Raw genomic sequence first — 19,329 nt, 5'->3', positions numbered from 1 at the left:
CTGAAAGTGTCTGTTAATAGTCAGGCTCTGACAAGGACAGGAATCAGGATCACAAAAACTTGATTAATCCCCACAGGGGATCTAGTGTTGTAGCGGTTGTAGCAAGATCAAGGAAGCTGTAAATCATGCAAGAAATACAAGAAATGTTGCACTTTCTGGAGTCAAACAGGGTGGACGACATCACTTAAGGTTACTGGTTAGCAGAGGGGGAAAGTAAACAGCAACCAAGATGGTATGTGAAAGCTTCCTTGGTATGTAGTGTGGGCCAACAGCTCAGGATGTGGAGTACAGAAACTTTCCATCACAATAATGTGACCGGGCTAGCACCATTTGTTTTTAATAGAAGTGGCAAGGCCTCTACCTCTTTCCTCGCCTCTCTCAATGTATCCCTGTCTGACCGAGACGTCTGAAAGACATCGATGGTAGCAACAGCATCAGGAGTATTCATGTCATGTCTTTGTAAAACACCCCCTTAAGTCCCCTTGATTCCTCGCTAGAGACATCACCTTCTCCAGTGATCTCACATTACCCATGATGTTAGACGGGAGACACGAGGGTGCCCCAGAACCTCAACTTGTTAAATTGGTGCCCCTTTAGCAGGGTCTGTTAGTCCTCGCTGCAGTGGCCATGGATCAATTCCGACCCATGTCACAATTTGCTGACTGGTAATCTCCCTGCCTTTCCTAACTCTCCTTGACTGCGCTTGAATAAAGGCAAAAAGCCCTGAAAAATAAATAATAAAAGGGAGATTTGGCTTATATCCGCTTCATTTCTCGTCTGCATCCTCTGTCTCTCATCTGCTGGAATTCTTCTGGCTGTCACGCTGGCCAACTTCACCATAATCAGCTTGTCTCAGGTGTAAACAATATAGGTTCAGCAGCAGCAGCAACACTGAATAAACAGAGGGCATGGCTCAAAAACGACCGCCATTATTAACTAAAAAGTGCGAAAGTTAAAAGAAGTTGGAGAAAGATTCTTAATTAACAGCTTATATTCTGCATTAATACGGGAATTAAACCATATGACACCATGTTTTGACAGAAAAATAAGTGTAATTAATTGGTATAAGAGTGAGAAAATTAAGATATAGTGGTTTATTCCTGATCTGCTTCCAGATGGTAACTTTTGAAATCCCTCCTACTCTTGCTCTCTGTGTTTTCATCAAGACAAGACCGTAATGGACTAATCTGTAACTGGTGCTTCTTTCATTTCATTAGGTGTATGTCTAATGTTCTGGACTTTGTCTGAGGAAGCAAGGGTGCTTGTTAAGAATGTGTATTGTGCTCCTGTTTTCCCAGTGGATTAGTTAATCTTTTCTTTCCATTCATTGCCCGGAAATACACACCACAGCCAGTGTAATACATCATAATTACAGTACCCCTCATTTCACTCCACAAGCAGTGATCCTCCTGCATGAGAAGACTGCTGGAGATCAAGTGGAGGTGTGCTCAGTTCATAAAAAGACTACTAATAGGGGTTCTGCCCTGTGCTGTGCGGTAGAGTATCCGCCCACTCTGCACCCAAGGAAGCATATGCTGTATGCATTTCAAGTCGTGTTCTCTCTGCCTCTGCAAACTGGACATTGATTAAGAGGAGAAGAACGATGTGCGGCTAATGTAAGAGTGCATGTAGAGTCCTTCCTTCGAAAAAAGAATGAATCTCCTTTAACTACTTGGACCCTCTCCCATGAGAGTCCAAGCAGCGTGAGATTAGCATGTGACTGTCTGAACGATTCTTATGGATCTCGTGGCCAATGAGCCTCGACTTTCGCACCCTTTAATACAACTGAAATGGAACGTTTTTAACAGTAAATGGCATCACAAACGTATCCAATGACAATCTTATGGCTTTCAGTGCATTTCACTGATGTGTGCTGCCATTTGACAATCAGTGGTGTACGTTGACAACTTGGATGTTGTTAAGGCTGCATGTACACTGGTGTAAAAGCCTTCAGGCATTGCTTTTATTCTAACCTGCTACTGCCTCCTAGTGGTGCGTTAGTAGACTGTTTGTTGATCTTCTGTTTTCCTGCTGAAAGAGGCTTACAGTACCTGATATGGGCATGAGTGCATGTGCCTTATATAGGCTTTCAGCCTCTGGCAGGAAGCCTCTATGTACACTCAGGGGAGAGAAACTAATTTGTAGGAAGTTTAAGCCTCTTTGCTATAAGCACATTTCATTGCATTGCTTGCTGCATTATTATCATGGCATTGAGTTGTAATTACCTATCTAGCAAAAATGTGCTGTCAAATGTATATATCGATTTGTGTGTGCTCTGTCCTGCGTGAATGAACAGTAAGAGCCAGTGGTCCGTACACGAGGCATAGTGTCTGAGTGTTCAGAGCAGCGTAGCATCATATAATCTAATCCTGGCGAGGTTGACTGTCAGTATTATCCCAGATGAACCGTCCGAGACTGCTGATTGATAAAAAGTCCCAGTAGGCTGCTCTGCCAGAACATGTGACAGAGAGGCCATGCTCTTGCTCGCAAAGCCTCAATGAAGTAAGAGTGGCCACGGACCAGAAAACCCTTTTTGAATGAGCATCTGGCGAGCTGACACATGTGTGCATGTGTGTGTGTAATAGTTGTGTGCGCAAGAGGCTTTGGCATGTGTGGGAAAGAGATTTTCTCATACATGAACACGTGCTCAAAGAACCAGAATTTCATTGAGAGTTTTTTTAGCTCATGCTCACGGAAACACACACACACGCACATGTTCGCATGGCTGATTTTGTAAGTACATTCAGTGACACGATGCATTTGCTATCCCCTCACTCGATCATACACGCAATTCTAATGTTAACCCTAAAACCAAATTCTCAACCTTCAAACAGCCCTTTGAAGAAGCATCAAAGAGAGGACCAGCCAAAATCTCTCCACTTTCCCAAAATGTTCTCAGTTGGATGTCCTAAAACCACTAGTCCTCATCAAGAACGAAGGCATGTATTGCTATATTTGGGCACTGTTTTGACACAAAGGAAGTGTAGTGGGACCAGCTATGTTTTGTCCCACTTAGAAGGTGAGACCTCAGATGTGACGGTGTGAACAGATATTTGTCCCAAAAAGTGTTGAATGCAAGTCACACAGACAACTACACAGATGTACAGATTAACACAAACACAGATGCTTTGCAATAATTGAGAACAGCGTGGTCCGCCCTGGACTACATAATGCAGTGTTTGATGGAACAGACAGTCTAATTCAATTTCTGTAATATTTATGGCCCAAATGCCAAATTTGCAGAGTAGTTGTTGATGTTATGCTGGTTTTCAGTTAAAAAGCAACCACCATCTAGTACATATTGTTTTAATGTCATGTATACTTTGTATTGGATGTCTGACACAAAATTTCATACAAAATATCCATGCAAACATGCATATTCAGTGACAGAAAAGATGCTACGAGACGTAAAACTTTACTGTATGATAGCTTTCATACATAAATGGTTGATGTATACATTTAAAAATGTTTATCATATTTATGAATCCCTCTAAGCATACTGATCCTTTATATTTTTCTTTTAAATCTCTGCTTTTTAATTGAATAATACCTTAAATTAAATAAGACATCATTTCACCGCTTTCCTTTTTAAAGAGAATTCTAAAATGTGGCTGCACAAATTGAAATCTACATCTGCTAAAATTGTAATCACCATCTGTGTATTACAGTCAGTTGCTAGTATAAGAACCAGAGCTGAATGAAGCGCTCATGTCTTTTGCTTATGTAAAAGGTAGTGTCTACAGATACGGATCCGTACCCGTAGCTTGTGGCCTACGGATACGGCACTTTCCATTTGCCAGACAGATACGGACCCGTACGCGAGTCTCGCGAGTCAAGAAGCTGCTAACCACTGCAAACTGTTGAAAGGTAAGCAAAGGTTAGGGTTAGGGTCCATACCTGTAGTACCGATGCTACGGGTCCGTACCGCTAGCGTCTACCGGGAGTCACGTGACCAGATCTCGCGTATCTGATTGGCAAATGGAAAGTGCCGTATCTGTAGGCCACAGGCTACGGGTACGGGTCCGTACCTCTAGCAACAACCTATGTAAACGTAGCAATGTGTAAATGTATTTTGTTACATGTACCTCAAAATTACACATATTTCATAGCTTAGCATGAGTTGTTGGTGTACTTTGTGACATTCCACAATTGAATGTAACTAAACAACTCATTCAACTTACTATACATGTAATAATGATTCCCTTTCTAAATAATATATCGACAGTTTGGTCTAACCCTGACGCCAGGATGTACATTAAACAGTTTGCCATTGTGTGATGTGTCCTAATGTCTGAGATTAAACGTTGTTAAGCATGTTCTGAGTGGTTACACTTGAAGATGATGTGAAAAGATTGTAGCCACAGAGAGGGGTAAGACATGATGAGCTCAGCTATGCCACACACTTATGTCCTCAAGGGCATTGTAGCACTCAGTTGTCGTCACAAAAAGTGATGGAACGTGTTATGTAAAGACATTATAAAAGACATCTTGATAGGCCTATTTTCTCTAGCCAGTGTTTCAGAAGCCAAATCTAATGCTGGAAAGGTGCGAGAGGAGGGATTTAGATGCTGTTTGATCATCTCATGAGCACTTTGTTTGTAGCATACTGATGCCATTACCTTTAAGTCATCATCTGCTGCAGTTTTCAAAGCAGTTTTGTCTGAACGTATGGAAGCAACACAGATCCAAACGCGATAACATCCTACCTACAAGGTATTATTACTGAACTAAAATGCTTTGAGGATGATCTTTCATTTTTTTAGGTTTACACTCAATAGCAGATCCCTAATCTGACAGGGATTTTTCTCTATGTCAGATATTTTCCTGTGAAAACAGGACACTCATTTTTATGTAAGGATTATTGTTTTAGTTCTGCATTATTTTCATCTCCGCTAATCCCTGGCAGGCTTCAGACTTTTTTGGAAATTAGGTTCAACGCAGCCGTGTGCTGATGGCGACGAAGCTTTACAAGGGTTAACAGTAAAGCACTAAAAAGGGGCAGGAGAAAGGTAAATCTGTTTGGGTTGTAGGGATTAAAGGCACTGTAAAAAAAATGAGATGAAAAACACCCATATTAGAGCTTACATTTGGCTCACAGAGACACACACTGGCATGGAAAACTATACAGTTGTCGCTGTCTGTTTTAGAGCTCCTTTGTCTGCAGCCGTGACCATTGATTCATTTAGAGACACTTGCTTTATGAGGAATTTTCATCGTGTAGTATCACGGATTTTTTTTTAAAAAGAATGTTGCTTGCTTTGACATTTTGTTAGGAATTATCCCTGAATTTTGGAATACTACAGCCTAACTATTTTTGGATTACAAAATTTTAATTCCCATCTTGACCAGAGAGGAATTCCTCGGACAAGGATTTAGTCTGAAACAATGATTCCTCCTAAGCTGCTTGTGTACCGTCGCACACAAAGTGATTTCCGTTTGGACTCTCTCCAAGAGACGAGGAGGCGAAAGAAGTCCTGTGGTGATCTTTTTCAGAATGGTTACAGGGTGAGGCAGGGTCATCATGGACAGGAGGAAAAGCAAAGGCAGACTGGGCTTTACAGCTCAGTGCGGTCCTGTTTACATGTCCTCTCCAGCTGGGGTAAGAACGTTAGTCTCAGTGGACATGCATAAACTATCTGGAGGTATACTCATAAACACAATCCATGAGAAGCATATGGCCACTCTTCTGTGTTTTTATGTTGGGTCAAACATGTTATGTAAAGAGAATGAGGCGTTTGTTCTATAATCCTTAGGATGACTGCTCCTGGATTCAGACAAAGCATAAATAATTCACCATCTAGCATAAAGTGTACATGTTGTGGTGTGTACATTCTAGACCCTCCAGAAAAACGCGGGCAAAAATCCTTGATTATGCGAATAAATATGCGGGGTTTTTATGCCATTTTATGCGGGGAAATTGCGGAAAGTTGCAAAGTATGCGAATAGTTGTGAAATATGCAAAAATATGCGCGATTCACCTGCCGTCTGGCCGCGGAGGGATGTGTCCTCTAACCAGACACTGGGACTGCTGCAGGGTTACTGGACTGACAGCCTGTGCTTTGGGAGGGGGAGAAGCTGACAGCAGCACCTGCTGCTCGTTGAAAACAGTAACTGTAGAATGATCCGAGTTTTCCTGTCAGTCTCCAAAACGACGGAAAAAGTCACTAGATTTGTGGCTAATCGCTTTTGACAAAAAAAGTTGCTAGGACGCTTTGGAAAGTCGCTAGATTTAGCGAGAAAGTCGCTAAGTTGGCAACACTGGCGCCGCGCTCAGCATCAGCTCGTGCTTCTAGTGTGTGATTGCGCGAACTGATGACGTCAGGCCGGGCGTCACATAAAAACTCATGCGGAAATTGTGAAATCAAGCGGGACCCGCATATTTCTCTTTTTTTTCGTGGAAATGTGAGATTCTTGCGGGAATTATGCGCTGTTTTGCGGGGATTATGCGGCCTTTTGGGAAATAATTGACCTCCGCATAATCAGCGGCATTTTGGTGATTAATGCGGGAATTCATGCGATCGTATAATCGCGTTTTTCTGGAGGGTCTAACATTCTGATGGATTTATCTGCAGGTGCTGCTCTCAGATTTCTCTTCTCTCTACATTATATGCTAATCCTTCTCTCTTTCTCTTTGTCTCTCTCACACAGGTTTAAGATTCCTGAGAGCGCTAAGATTGATACAGTTCTCAGAAATTTTACAATTCTTGAATATCTTGAAAACAAGGTAAGAATCTACAATTTGTTCACAAGAAGCAAACACATACAGTAGCATCTTTATATAGAATTTGTACATAATGTGGCGTTTCCAAAATACAAAGGAAATTGTCGCTTAAATTTATGTGAAACTTCATGTATTAATTGCTTTGTTGTTGTGATATAAATAAAGGTTTCACACTATATGAAAACATAACGCTATACTTATATAAACATATACAGCTTTAACATGCTAGCAATAATTTAGTGAGGCCCCTTCTGTGTATCATTGAACTTTTATGATCTTTTTCATGATTATATAGTACACTTTCCCTATTTTATTTTATTTTATTTTATATATTTTGTGTTGTGTTGTTTTATTTGATTTCATTGTGTATTATTTAGTTGTTTATTTATTTTTTGCTAGTGTGCGCCTTTGCCTTTTCAAGTCTTATTTCAACCATCCTGTCTATAAAGGTTATTTTCAGTCAGGTCAGGATCGGCCCTATTTTTACACTTCATTTACTCACAGATCTCGGTGTTTCTGTCAATGTGATCCATGTGTCTTTGGAAGTTTTATGATGCTTCTATTTCTACCCAGCAATTCCATCAAGCTGGTGAACCTGTGTTCCATCTTCATAAGCACATGGCTCACAGCTGCTGGATTCATACATTTGGTAAGTGGACAGATGTGAGGCCGATGGGTTCCAGTGATTACTGAGCCAAATAGAAAGGTACCATAGCTGACTATCTGATGGATAAATTACAAGTGTGGGACCCCGAACATTTCAGTCTAATAGTCATCTGTTATTCATTTGTCCAAGAATTAGCTGATTGCAAGAAAGGACACTGTGTTAACATGTATCACATTTTCCAAAGTAAGGATGCTTCACTTTAATATTTTCTCTCACAATAATACCTTTTAAACTGATGGTATCTGCCAATACCAAGCACTGATTCAATTCTAGTTCTATATTTTCATTAAACTCAAAATCAAAACATGAATTTTATGGCATTTTTGGCACAAAAACTTTGCTTGACATACACAAGTCATATTATGGTCAAGGTGCAACATCTCTACTAAAAACAAGGAGGGTAAATTATGACTTACTTGTTGTGTACATGTACCGAACCTATTTCAGAAAGATCAATTCAGGTTTGCATTTACAAGTTTCCTCATGTGACCACGTGAGCTGTAGCTGAATACATTGTTTAGATTTTGGTAGATTCATGAAGGGCTGCACAGTGGTGTACTGGTTAGCACTTTCGCCTTGCAGCAAGAAGATCTCCAGTTTAAATCCCGGGGTGGGCCTGGGATCTTTCTGCATGGAGTTTGCATGTTCTCCCTGTGCATGCGTGGGTTTTCTCCGGGCACTCCGGCTTCTTCCCACAGTCCAAGAATATGCTGAGGTTAATTGATAACTCTAAATTGCCCGTAGGTGTGAATTTGAGTGTGATTGTTCATCTGTGTATGTAGCCCTGTGACAGACTGGTGACCTGTCCAGGGTGTCCCCTGCCTTCGCCCGAGTCAGCTGGGATAGGCTCCAGCACCCCCCGTGACCCTAGTGAAAATAAAGCGGTGTATAGAGAATGGATGGATGGATGGATGGATGGATGGATGGATAGATTCATGAATCTTTGCTTTTACATGTGGTATTAAAATGCATTTTGATCCAAAATATCTCTTTTTTCAGTGATACGTTTTTGCTTGTTTTCTGACTTTATTGAACAGCAACAGTGGATGAATATTGCCAGAAATATTGGATGAAATTGTATTGTAATGACATGCATCAAACGGTCAAGCCAGCCGGTGAATCGCTGCTCAGGACATTTGTGCCCATGTGGTATCTCACTGCTAAGCTATCAGGTCACCCTATTTGATCCAAACTTGATATACGAATTAATTACCCGTGTCTGGCTGACATGTCAACAAACCCCATCACGTCCCAGGTCAAGGGAAGCAATGCTGCCTTATGGGCTCTGTTTTTTCCACTGCTGAGCTCACATTACTGCTGGTATTTGTAGCTACAGTATCGTCAGGCTCACTTGAGATACCTTTCAACTTCTGGGACTGACCTTTCTTTTTCATAATGTGGTCACACTATGCAAATTGCATGTAAACCTAGCTGAGATCATTTACATCCTGTATTAACATGCAATTTTCCTATGCAAATACAGATCACCTGTTTATATCATGTGTAAATGGGTTCTTTAATTTATGTGTGACTCCTTGTAAAAGTTTATAAGGAGAAACTAATGAAAGATTATCAGAAACCTAGGTAGTAATATGAAACACAAGGTGGATTTCCTGGTGACCTAGGTATCTCAGACACATAAAATGAGAGGTTGTGTATTTTTTTTAGGTTTGCTGCCATTGTATACTGTCAAACTGCCAAGTTAAAATACATTTCTTTCTTTCATATTTTTTAAGTGCATATAATCATTTGTAGCTTAACAATGCAGCAAACATTTTACAGTTTTACCACTAGATGGTAGTCAAAGCTTAGTATGTAAAGAATATATGATTCGGGCAAAGGTGCATGCATGAGTTCTTGTAGCTGGATTTAATCAAATTTGAGGAAATCGTTTCTTTGTGCAAAATCCTGTTTACAAATTGGTGGTGAGAGTCTCGTCTAATCAGCGTTTCCTGTCTCTCCCATCTTCATCGTAGGTGGAAAACTCAGGGGATCCTTGGGAAAACTTCCAAAATTCCCAGTCGCTATCCTATTGGGAGTGTGTCTACTTGCTGATGGTGACAATGTCTACAGTAGGCTACGGGGATGTCTATGCAAAAACTACCCTGGGGCGCCTGTTTATGGTCTTCTTCATCCTTGGTGGTTTGGTAAAATCACAGTTTTCTTTCTCCCTTACTTCCCTGTTCCCCACCCTTTCACATCCTGCCTGTCCCCATCTCTAGAATGTACACAACTGTTGAAACTGAGAGAAAAGTTAAACCTGAATAAAGTAATGTAAATGCTTAGAATTGTGTGTACTGTATGATAAGTTAGGATGTGTATTGGAAATTGCTAGAGCTATGTTACCTGTACCAGTATGTTACTTCTTCGTCACAGTGTAGTTGTATCCTTCTGTTTAGCCTACTGTATCTTGTCTAATGTAATTACAGTTCTATGTGCTCCTTTGTCCCCTCCGCCTTATGTGTCCCTCCCGTATTTGTTTGATTAGAGTATAAGCTTTTGTCTGATAATATTGTTATTGTTCTCTTAAAAGCAGTTGCGGTTTCAGGACACCCCTCCTTCCGTGTCTCTTCCCACAATTCCAACAAACACAGGGGCAGGGAGATGAGGTTTAGGTCAGCCTGACTGTTACCATAGCAACAGCAGCCTCCCTCTCACCTTGCTGTGATCTAGCGTCTTGTTGGGCTGCCACTAGTACAGTAACTCACACTCGGGCATGCATGGGTGAACACACCTGTAAGCACTCAGACACACACACGTACTTATGACCATGCCGTCTCCATCCTCACTTACAAAGAATCCAGGATTTAGCCAAATCACAGTTACTGTATTCTGTATTTGGACAGATATCAGTATGCGCTGATGACCTACAGCTGTGTGGATGTGTGCCGTACTGTGGCCATGGTGATAGATTGCGTGTTTTTCCTCAGCGCTGAGAGCTCTGGAAGTCTTTAGGCTAGAGCATTAGCCTGCTTTCTATCAACAGCAGTGGCTAAGTAATGACTCCAGGCTGGAGGTATTTTAAAGCCAGGGGCTCATGTCAAACTCACATAATGTCACATTATTCCTTGTAATGTATAGGCGAATTTTCCAAGTATGATTTAAGTATGTATTTATAAGGGTGAGGGCACCTCTGTGTGTCTTCTTTTAGATGTAAGTCTAGGTGAGTGATGTCCGTCCCGTTGTAAGTCGCGCTACGCTCAGATAACAGGCTGTGAAACTTTGCAAAATGCATCCAGCTCATTTTCCAGCCCAACAAATGAGTCTTAATGTGTTTTGCAGCTGTGGACCATCAGGTGAGCCTATTCAAATCAACCTGCCAGATCATCTGTGTTTGTTGGACAAAACATGGCACATAGGTTTTTATTCTCCCCTCAGCTATCCAGAAAAGGTTTTGGGTGCTATCGCAGACTGGCTATCCGTCAGCTGTGACAAAATTCTGGCCCACTGACCAAACCTGTTCCTAAACCTTTACCTTTAAACACTGGGGCTACTTTTTCTCAATAGCAAAAACAAGTATTTTTTAATGACTATCTCTCTCATTCTAGTACTTTAACACGTCTCTACAGACAATGAGGAGGATTTTTAACTTGATTTCTTTAGCAAAATAATATTTTTCTCCTCTCAGAAATCTGGATTCATGCACCAGTTTCTCCACAACCCACTCTGCGGCGTAGTAGTCTCTTTTTAGTCTCTTCTTCTGTCTTCTATCTTCTCCTTAGGCCATGTTTGCCAGCTACGTCCCTGAAATCATAGAGTTAATAGGAAACCGCAAGAAATATGGTGGTTCCTATAGTGCGGTTAATGGGAGAAAGTAAGTATTCCAGATGGTTCTGCTGTTTTCTGTGTGCGGTAGAACCCTCTCTGCATGCCTTTTTCTTTTTTTCTGTTCCATGCATGTAGGCCATGTTTGCTCGCTACGTGCCAGAAATTGCTGCTCTCATCCTTAATCGGAAGAAATACGGAGGGAGTTATAACTCGACACGAGGCAGAAAGTAAGTTGAAATCCAGACAAGGTGTGGTTGTGTGACTCAAGTGTGCCCCCTGAAGTTTATAGCTACTGGGGGTTAGTTAACTTGACGTTTTAGAACAATAAGTACAGCTAAAGTAAAGTTAGATTATGTTAAGTCACACTGCGTGACTGGAGACCTTGGCCATTAGGACACACATGTCCATGCCCCTGTACTCTCTCTTTCACTCTTCTTCGCTCTGTCTGTCTTCTTTTTCTAATTCTGCTTCTATCTGTCCTTTACTCAGAGCTTTCCTGAAGTCATTTGTGTGCTGTTCATTTTCTTTGTCCTCCTTGAAACGCCCTGTGTTGCGCTTTAATTTAATTTGGAAAATAGAGCTTTCATGACTACTAGACTTACAACATACTAACCTGTGGTGCTTCTATGCAATATATCTGTGCCCAATGTGTCTCATTAATACAGCATTGCCTATAGGGATGAATTAAGACCATAGTCCATCAAAATGAAACAAAATAGTCATGAAACCCCTACTATCCGCTTTTAAAGGATTTTCCCACAAGAAAATAGAAAGATCGAAACGTCTGCAAGTGCATTATTATTGGTGGTCTTTCAAAGCATCATCAATCTCAATGACCATTGCAGGATACCATTTCTTTTCTTGTTTCTTTTTCTTTGTTTTTTGCTTACTTTTTTTTCTTGCCTGTTTTATGGAATTAGTTTTCTTGAACTGCATCATATCTGGCATGCTCTCTATGACCTGCAGTCTTGTGGCTTTTTCATTGATTTGCTAACCCCCCGATGAAAAAGTCATCCGTCTGTCACCGCTAGCACATCGCATCATCAAATGCTTGACATTATTCTGGCCCTGATCTTCAGTCAGCTCCCACACCCTGAATGCTGGATGCCTCGCTCCCATTGGAGGCTCTCAATTGCTTTTGGCTTGCTTTGCCTGCTTGGTTCTCGGTGCTCGCCTTGGTTCTTGTGTCTGTGTGGTGGTGGTGGTGGTGGAGTTTGTCTCCAGAGGCTCCTGTATTTTTGTATATGTGTGATTGGCCTCTCGCAGCAGAGGCTCCAGTGCACTGTGAAGTACAGTATGTGTGACACTGTGGTCATTTTACTGTTTGTACAAGAATACCACAGTGCTTATTGTGCGGTACTCTCCTCCTCCCCTCATGGCTCAAACCTTACTGATATTCAGCACACAGATTTATCTGAATCCAAATGTGGTGTGTCAAGAACAGGGAGTGTAGTGTTCTTTCCCCCTTCTTCTCTTTTCTTTTCATTTTCTATAAGGATCTCCTATATGCTGTCTCCTCTTTCTCACTCTGTTTCTCCTTTCTAATCGTATTTCCGTCAGTTTCAGTTATTCTTTTCAGCGGTACAGATTCTAGGGAGTCAGCAAGTAGAACGAGGCATTAGGGGGAAAAAAAGCCTTTGTTCAATAATGTTTGCCTGTCGTTGAGATAAGATTGATGAAATGTTATGTTTGGCTGGTGACCTCAGCCCAGATTTACAGATGAGTGCTGAGAGAAGCCCTTGTCAAAACCGAGGATAGTTTCTCCCACACACTTTATTTTCTCCTTCCACACCCCCTTCCATCTCTCTCTCTCTGTTTAGACATATAGTGCAAACATATGGCAACAATCAGAAGATACCCACCAAACACAGCGGCTCTGAGTGGCACCAGACTTCGGCATAATCATTTAGATATGTATGTGTGGCAGCGGACACTTTAGGGTTTAGGATTGTCATTGGGCTTCAGTGCATTATCATTTGGCAGCTGCCAGCACACACACGCACAAAAATCGAAAATGGAAATGAGATTAGGAGATTACAAGTGTCCGACTGATTACGGCGCTCACAAACAATGAGGTCATGAGACATTGTGAACTATTTTAAAGGCAACCCGTTCTACATCCGCAAGCCTGGCTGCTGTCATTCCAAACAGGCCTTCAGGATTATTTGGAAGTGAGACGGACTCACATTGGATCCATACTGGATTTCTGTTTCATGCTAGTGTTGCTTATGCTACTCTGTGCAGTGTAGCGTACACCCGTGAGTGCAGTGACAGCTCTCAGCCTGCGTACGTTGATGTAATAATGACAAGTGTTGCGTTCGGTTGGCGCCCACTGCACTCGGAGCTCTGTGGTTTCCATTATGACTCCATGGTTTCCATTAGCCCTAACCTCAACAGAGGGATTGGCATGGAGATCGACTTCAACCCTGGCTGAACTCTGACATACACCTTTGAAAGCCCTCTATGAGGGTTAGCAACTTGAGGCTTGCAGACCCAGAGACTCCCACATGTTCAGGAGTGAACATACATGTACCTGGTTGAGTTTTTCAAGTGACTTGCATATTATGGCACTGTAAGGAAAAAGTGCACTACATATGCATCTAAGCTTATTATAGTTTAGTTTGTAATCGCTGAATATTTTTGACTTTAATCACAGAAGATGCAAGGTCACTTAATGCTGTAAAAGTTCCCTGATAGATGATACAACAACTAAATGGGAACAAAGTCTTATGAATTTCAACACTTTGATAACGACTCCTGCTGTAAGTTTTATCACTGACCTAAGGATAAGAGCAGTATCAAATGAGTGACCTCTGTTGCTGATGTTTGAGCTTTCTGTTTGTTCATTTTGTACTCAGTGCATCCCCAGTGACATCCTGGGATGTCTCCTGACTGCATGTTTTGTGTGCACGCTCTGTTTACCCCTTTGCATTTATTGTGACTGTGCCACACTTTTTTCTTTCTGGATTGTTGTGTATGGGTTTCTTGTTAAAATATCTATGCCCTTGAAGTTCTCTATTATTTGTTTTTGTTTTATTTTTATTTTTTTTAAGTTGTACCTATGTAGTTTAAACAGTGCTTTACAATCAGGTTAACCAGAGGGGAGGTATTTGGTTCTTGAAGTAATTATAAATGGTTGAATTGTCTGTGATATCCTTTTCCATATCCTGTTTAATGATTAAAATTATTTTAATGATCGCAGTATTGAATTTGATGCCACTATTGGCACACCAGAAGGGGAAATCTCAGTGGAGACAGCACACTTTTTATGATGTCTGTCAAGTGAATATTTCCGTCTTTAATACAGAGACTCTAATTTGTGGCTTGATTAGGGGAAGAAATTAAGTTTAATACAAGTGGAAAAGAGCTTTGCTTTGCTGATAAAAGTTGTTCAGAGAAAGACAACACCACAGCACGCAAGTGTGTGCGCACATGTTTGTTGTACATGCAGTGCACACGCATATACACCTGTAGGTTTGTGCTGTAGTGTTTGACATTCAAAGCCTAATGTTGAACCCACTCAAACTGAATAATACACCCTATAAATCTGTTTATTCCTTCTACCCTTGAAGAGGGGCATCTGGATACTCGGAATAGGAAAACATGACAGATTTTTTTTTTCATCTCATGAAATGAGAGACATTTTGTGCCAAATACTGCTGGCTGCCCACAGACATCCCAGTTCATCAGCTTGTAAGACCACACGGCCCTTCGCTCAGTTCTGGCCAACCATGCAATCACGGCTGCTCATTAGATTCTCTTAAAGGACAGAGGCAACATCTGCGAAGACCATTATATCCTGCAACATCTACAAACTGTCACTCCCTCAATATGTCTGTCACATTACTTTGCCAAGTCCACTTCAGTTCAGCCCTACCCGCTCCATCTGGTGCAGGGTAGGGCTGAACGCTCAGTGATCTGGACTATGGTTCTCATCTAACATCAATAAATATCTCTGTTTCCTTTAAACCTGCCAAACTGAGTTGGATTTCACTAATGTTCTATACAATTTTAGGCATCAACTTTTAAAGGTTAATGTGTTTGCCAGAGCTTCCTTCTTGTGTATACGCGCACAGTAATGGATTGAAGGAAACTTGTCATATCAAATCTAGCTTGATGATAAGAACTTACACAGTGAACTAAAGTGACTATGGTATTTTTTATTGTAGGAAAAAGTAACTTAATCCACGGTGTTAAGTGCAAAGCTGTCCGGTACCCAGACACTCAAAACTAAAGTGGTTCAATTGTCTCCTGGCACATCAAGTAGTGGATAGGCCATTGTCGTTACACAGATTGCCTTACAGGTCTCCATAGGGTAATTAGGGTGTCTGCCGAGTGTCCACACTAATCCATGTCAATATAAGGCCTGGATTCTACTGAGCAAGGTTTGGCAATAAGACTTCAGATGTGACATTTAACTTTAATTCCAGCAGGGTAGCTCAGCTTACCACAGTGCAAATAAAACTTATAAAGTGACTTAAATCCACACTAGTGTGGTTTTATTAAATTCTAACTACTAAACGCCAATACTTGCAGGAAGAGAATATTTTTGTGAAGTAAAAACTGGTAAACAATGAAGGGATAGAAATTTTTACTCAAATCTGGGACACAAAAATATGACAATTACAGAAGCACCACAAGTTTCACTGTTGAGAAAATGACCATCCAAAAGTGAGCATCGTCTCAAAATTGCCATAATTATGAAGCTGACCTTTGAACTTGATCCCTCTACAGTGCAGTCAGAGGACAAACAGGGACGCAACCTTTGTTCAAAGCCATTTCAAATGAACCTCTTTCTTCCTTACGGCTGTAATCAGCCCCGTGCAGCGTCTGACAGATCCCCATGCTGTAATGCACTACTGAATCCTGCCAGGGACCTGTCAAATACTCTGAGGTCCTGTTTAGAGTTTTTGTCAACCACAGGCCTCCAAATCACTTTGAGAGTTTTAGTAATGTTCTGAATAAAAGCATGAGCATATTGATGTACATGTCTTTGTCAACATCCATTCAGCTCACTAAGGGGTGGTTTGGCCGAAGGGACAATTTTTATATTGAGAACGGATGACAATCCAACCACTGTGGGCTGTATGATTATATCTTAGATTTTCTAAAGTGGTTCAGAGTTGAGTGTTTGATTGCACGTGTCGTGCAGAATTTAACCACTTTCATTACATGGGGGAAAATATTCACTTTTATGGCAAAGAAGATATAATTCAGTTACTTGTTTGCTTTGAAAAGACATTTCTTGACATGTATATAGATTTTTTTTCAGTCTATATTTGAGTTAGATGTTAGAGTGCTTTGGTTTGACTGATTATCTTTGGGAGACATGCCAGTGTCTGCAGTGATTTATGTTGCCCACTCAAGATGATTTCTTCCCCCCTTCCAGGCATATTGTGGTCTGTGGTCATATTACCCTCGAAAGTGTCTCCAACTTCCTCAAAGACTTCCTACACAAGGACAGGGATGATGTCAATGTAGAAATTGTTTTTCTCCATAAGTAAGTTACTTTTTTCTTTTTCTGTTGATGTAGGTTAGCGTTGAAAAGTGTACTGTATATGAGGGATCCATATATGAGCTAACGCTTCTCCTCTTCTCTCTGTGTGCTAGTATTTCCCCTAATCTTGAGCTGGAAGCCTTGTTCAAACGTCATTTTACCCAAGTAGAGTTCTACCAGGGATCTGTTCTCAACCCTCACGATCTGGCCCGAGTGAAGGTACCACTGGTGTCAAGAGTCTTGAAAAGATATAGACATTTGTTGATGAACTGAAGATATTAAATGTGATGGATTAGGAATACTATTCAGTTCAACAAATCAGTATTTGAAGGGAGTACAATTAGTAATATAATAATTTCAGATGTTTGAAAACAGAGCAAAATCATGCAATATGACAGTATATGGATAACCATTTTAAACCAAAAGGACAGAGACGAAAGAGGCAAACGAAAAACTGTGTTGTCTAGGCCTGACTTAACCTGACTAATTTGTCTGAAGCTCTCAGTGTGTGCTACTAAATCCTAACATGCACTTTAGTGTTAACACATTTGTTTCCTTACACACAGATCGAGTCAGCAGATGCCTGCTTAATCCTTGCCAACAAATACTGTGCAGATCCTGATGCAGAAGACGCCTCCAACATCATGAGGTATTGCATCCGCTGGACTTTTATAGCCAGTGGACTCGATGGGGAGATACCTTTCCTCATTTAATGTGTCTGAATGTTTTATTTTTAAGGGTCATTTCTATCAAGAACTACCATCCCAAGATCCGAATAATCACACAGATGCTACAATATCACAATAAGGTAAGATATCATGGTGTATAAGATAGCATCACCTCATCTTTGCTGCTCTGCAAATTTCCTCACATGGCAGAAAGATTATGACGGTGATTAACCGGTGCGTTTAAGTAGCTGGGTTTTATCGTTGGGTAATTCATAGCAACGTGTGTCGACCTCTTGGTGGGTCCATTGCTCATGACTCCTTAAACTCTTGAAGGATTTCCTAAGCTGTTGAACTGCACCTTTAAGAAATATGACTCATTTGCATGGTTTTCTGTGTTTTGTGACCTCTATCTACCGTCTATCATGCGATGAAGGCCCATCTGCTGAACATTCCAAGCTGGAACTGGAAGGAAGGTGACGATGCTATCTGTCTGGCGGAGCTGAAGGCAGGCTTCATTGCCCAGAGTTGTCTGGCCCAGGGCCTGTCGACCATGCTAGCCAACCTCTTCTCCATGAGGTCCTTCATTGAGGTAACACAGAGGACGGGATTAACTCGCTCCGTCTGTTCATCTGAACAGACTGAAGTAATATGGATGAATGAATTCTCACATTGCTTTTTAATACACGAGATGATTTATTCAGGGACTGGATTTGAGGTTAACATAAGTGGATGCAATACGTTTTCTGCTGACAGATGGACTAGATCTATCAAAGAGCGCATTCCCTGGGAAATTTTGACATCTTTGTCCAGAGAAAGACTTCCATTAGTGTGTTTTCAGTCATTCTGGCACATCATATTTTATTGTGACATTTCATGTGGAATCTGTTCAGTGTTTCTGTGGCTCAAAATTGAAGAGGTGCTTGCCTCTATCAAAGAACTGTTCTCATGTCATAAAGATGATGGATCAGCTTATAATGACTGGGCTGATGTTGTGCAGTGGAACATCTGCAGACCACATTGGGCCGCTATTGGAAAGAAAACAGTGTTGCTTTTTTCCCTGCTTTTTTGGGGTTTTTTTTCATCCTCACATGTGACATTTCCGTGCTTGTTTTTCTTTTTGTCAGATTGAGGAGGACACATGGCAGAAGTATTACCTTGAAGGAGTGGCTAATGAGATGTACACAGAGTATTTGTCCAGTGCCTTTGTAGGCCTCTCCTTCCCCACTGTCTGCGAGTAAGTATCACTCTTTCCTCCGCTCAGCAAGCCCACTGTGAATGGTAGGTAGCTCAGAATTCTGAAGTGAAGGAAGAAAGACATACAAGATGGACTGTGGGGATGTGAATTTCAAAGCTGCTTAAACACATCAGTCAGCTGCTCTTCTCTAATGAGTGCACTTGTGTTACAGGCTGTGTTACGTGAAGCTGAAGCTGTTGCTTATTGCCATTGAGTACAAGTCCGAGCAGAGAGAGAGCAGGTTTGTATAGCGGATCTTTCCTCCTGTAACATCAGTTACAGCTTTTGGAAACAGTTAGCTAATGTGTGATTTGCTTCAAGTGGGTCTTTTAGGCCTTTTAATAAAATATCTGACATTTTCTCCTCAAGTCCTCTTTGCAGCTGTGATCACAGATGATATTCATGTCACATCTGATGACATTCATTATGTGAACATTTGAGCGATAGCATGATATGTGCTACAGTATGAGTTAATGGCACAAAGGCTTAATATACATAACTAGACATACCTCACAAAACACATACCTCTGCCAAGGTTGAACAGTCAACTTATTTTTAAAATTTTAATAGTGAAAAATATGTGTAAGTGTTGAATTTCAATTGTAGTGTGCCAGAAGCTTTCATTAAAGTGCAGTTTTACATGAAAAATTATCATAAATTATTAAATTATTTTGCTATTTGAGGTATTTGTCCTATTTGTCAAACAAATAAAAGGGACTGATAATCCTGCATATCCTTAGCAGAGGTAACTGTACAGTTTCAGGTCAGATGCAT

At 41.0% G+C, this 19,329-nt stretch overlaps 1 protein-coding gene across 27 annotated transcripts in view; it reads left to right on the top strand.

Annotated features, from left to right (window-relative positions):
- The window catches only part of kcnma1a (potassium large conductance calcium-activated channel, subfamily M, alpha member 1a), a 167,676-nt gene that overhangs the window by 104,262 nt on the left and 44,085 nt on the right, over positions 1-19,329 (top strand). For 22 of the 27 annotated variants that reach the window (XM_022201838.2, XM_022201833.2, XM_051960393.1 and 19 more), the window contains exons 6-16: positions 6,649-6,724; positions 7,295-7,370; positions 9,365-9,535; positions 11,111-11,202; positions 16,546-16,656; positions 16,767-16,872; positions 17,220-17,302; positions 17,392-17,461; positions 17,755-17,910; positions 18,446-18,555; positions 18,728-18,796. In XM_022201838.2, coding sequence (XP_022057530.2) covers positions 6,649-6,724; positions 7,295-7,370; positions 9,365-9,535; positions 11,111-11,202; positions 16,546-16,656; positions 16,767-16,872; positions 17,220-17,302; positions 17,392-17,461; positions 17,755-17,910; positions 18,446-18,555; positions 18,728-18,796 — 1,120 coding nt within the window. Of the gene's footprint in view, positions 1-6,648; positions 6,725-7,294; positions 7,371-9,364; positions 9,536-11,110; positions 11,203-11,291; positions 11,384-16,545; positions 16,657-16,766; positions 16,873-17,219; positions 17,303-17,391; positions 17,462-17,754; positions 17,911-18,445; positions 18,556-18,727; positions 18,797-19,329 lie in introns of all 27 variants that reach the window. The other 5 variants (XM_051960397.1, XM_051960385.1, XM_051960396.1 and 2 more) reach the window with 1 other exon arrangement.

This window comes from Acanthochromis polyacanthus, chromosome 15 (assembly GCF_021347895.1).
Source record: "Acanthochromis polyacanthus isolate Apoly-LR-REF ecotype Palm Island chromosome 15, KAUST_Apoly_ChrSc, whole genome shotgun sequence".
Lineage (NCBI taxonomy): Eukaryota > Metazoa > Chordata > Actinopteri > Pomacentridae > Acanthochromis > Acanthochromis polyacanthus.
Note: the sequence above shows the minus strand (reverse complement) of the source record. Positions and strands in the feature narration are given on the sequence as shown.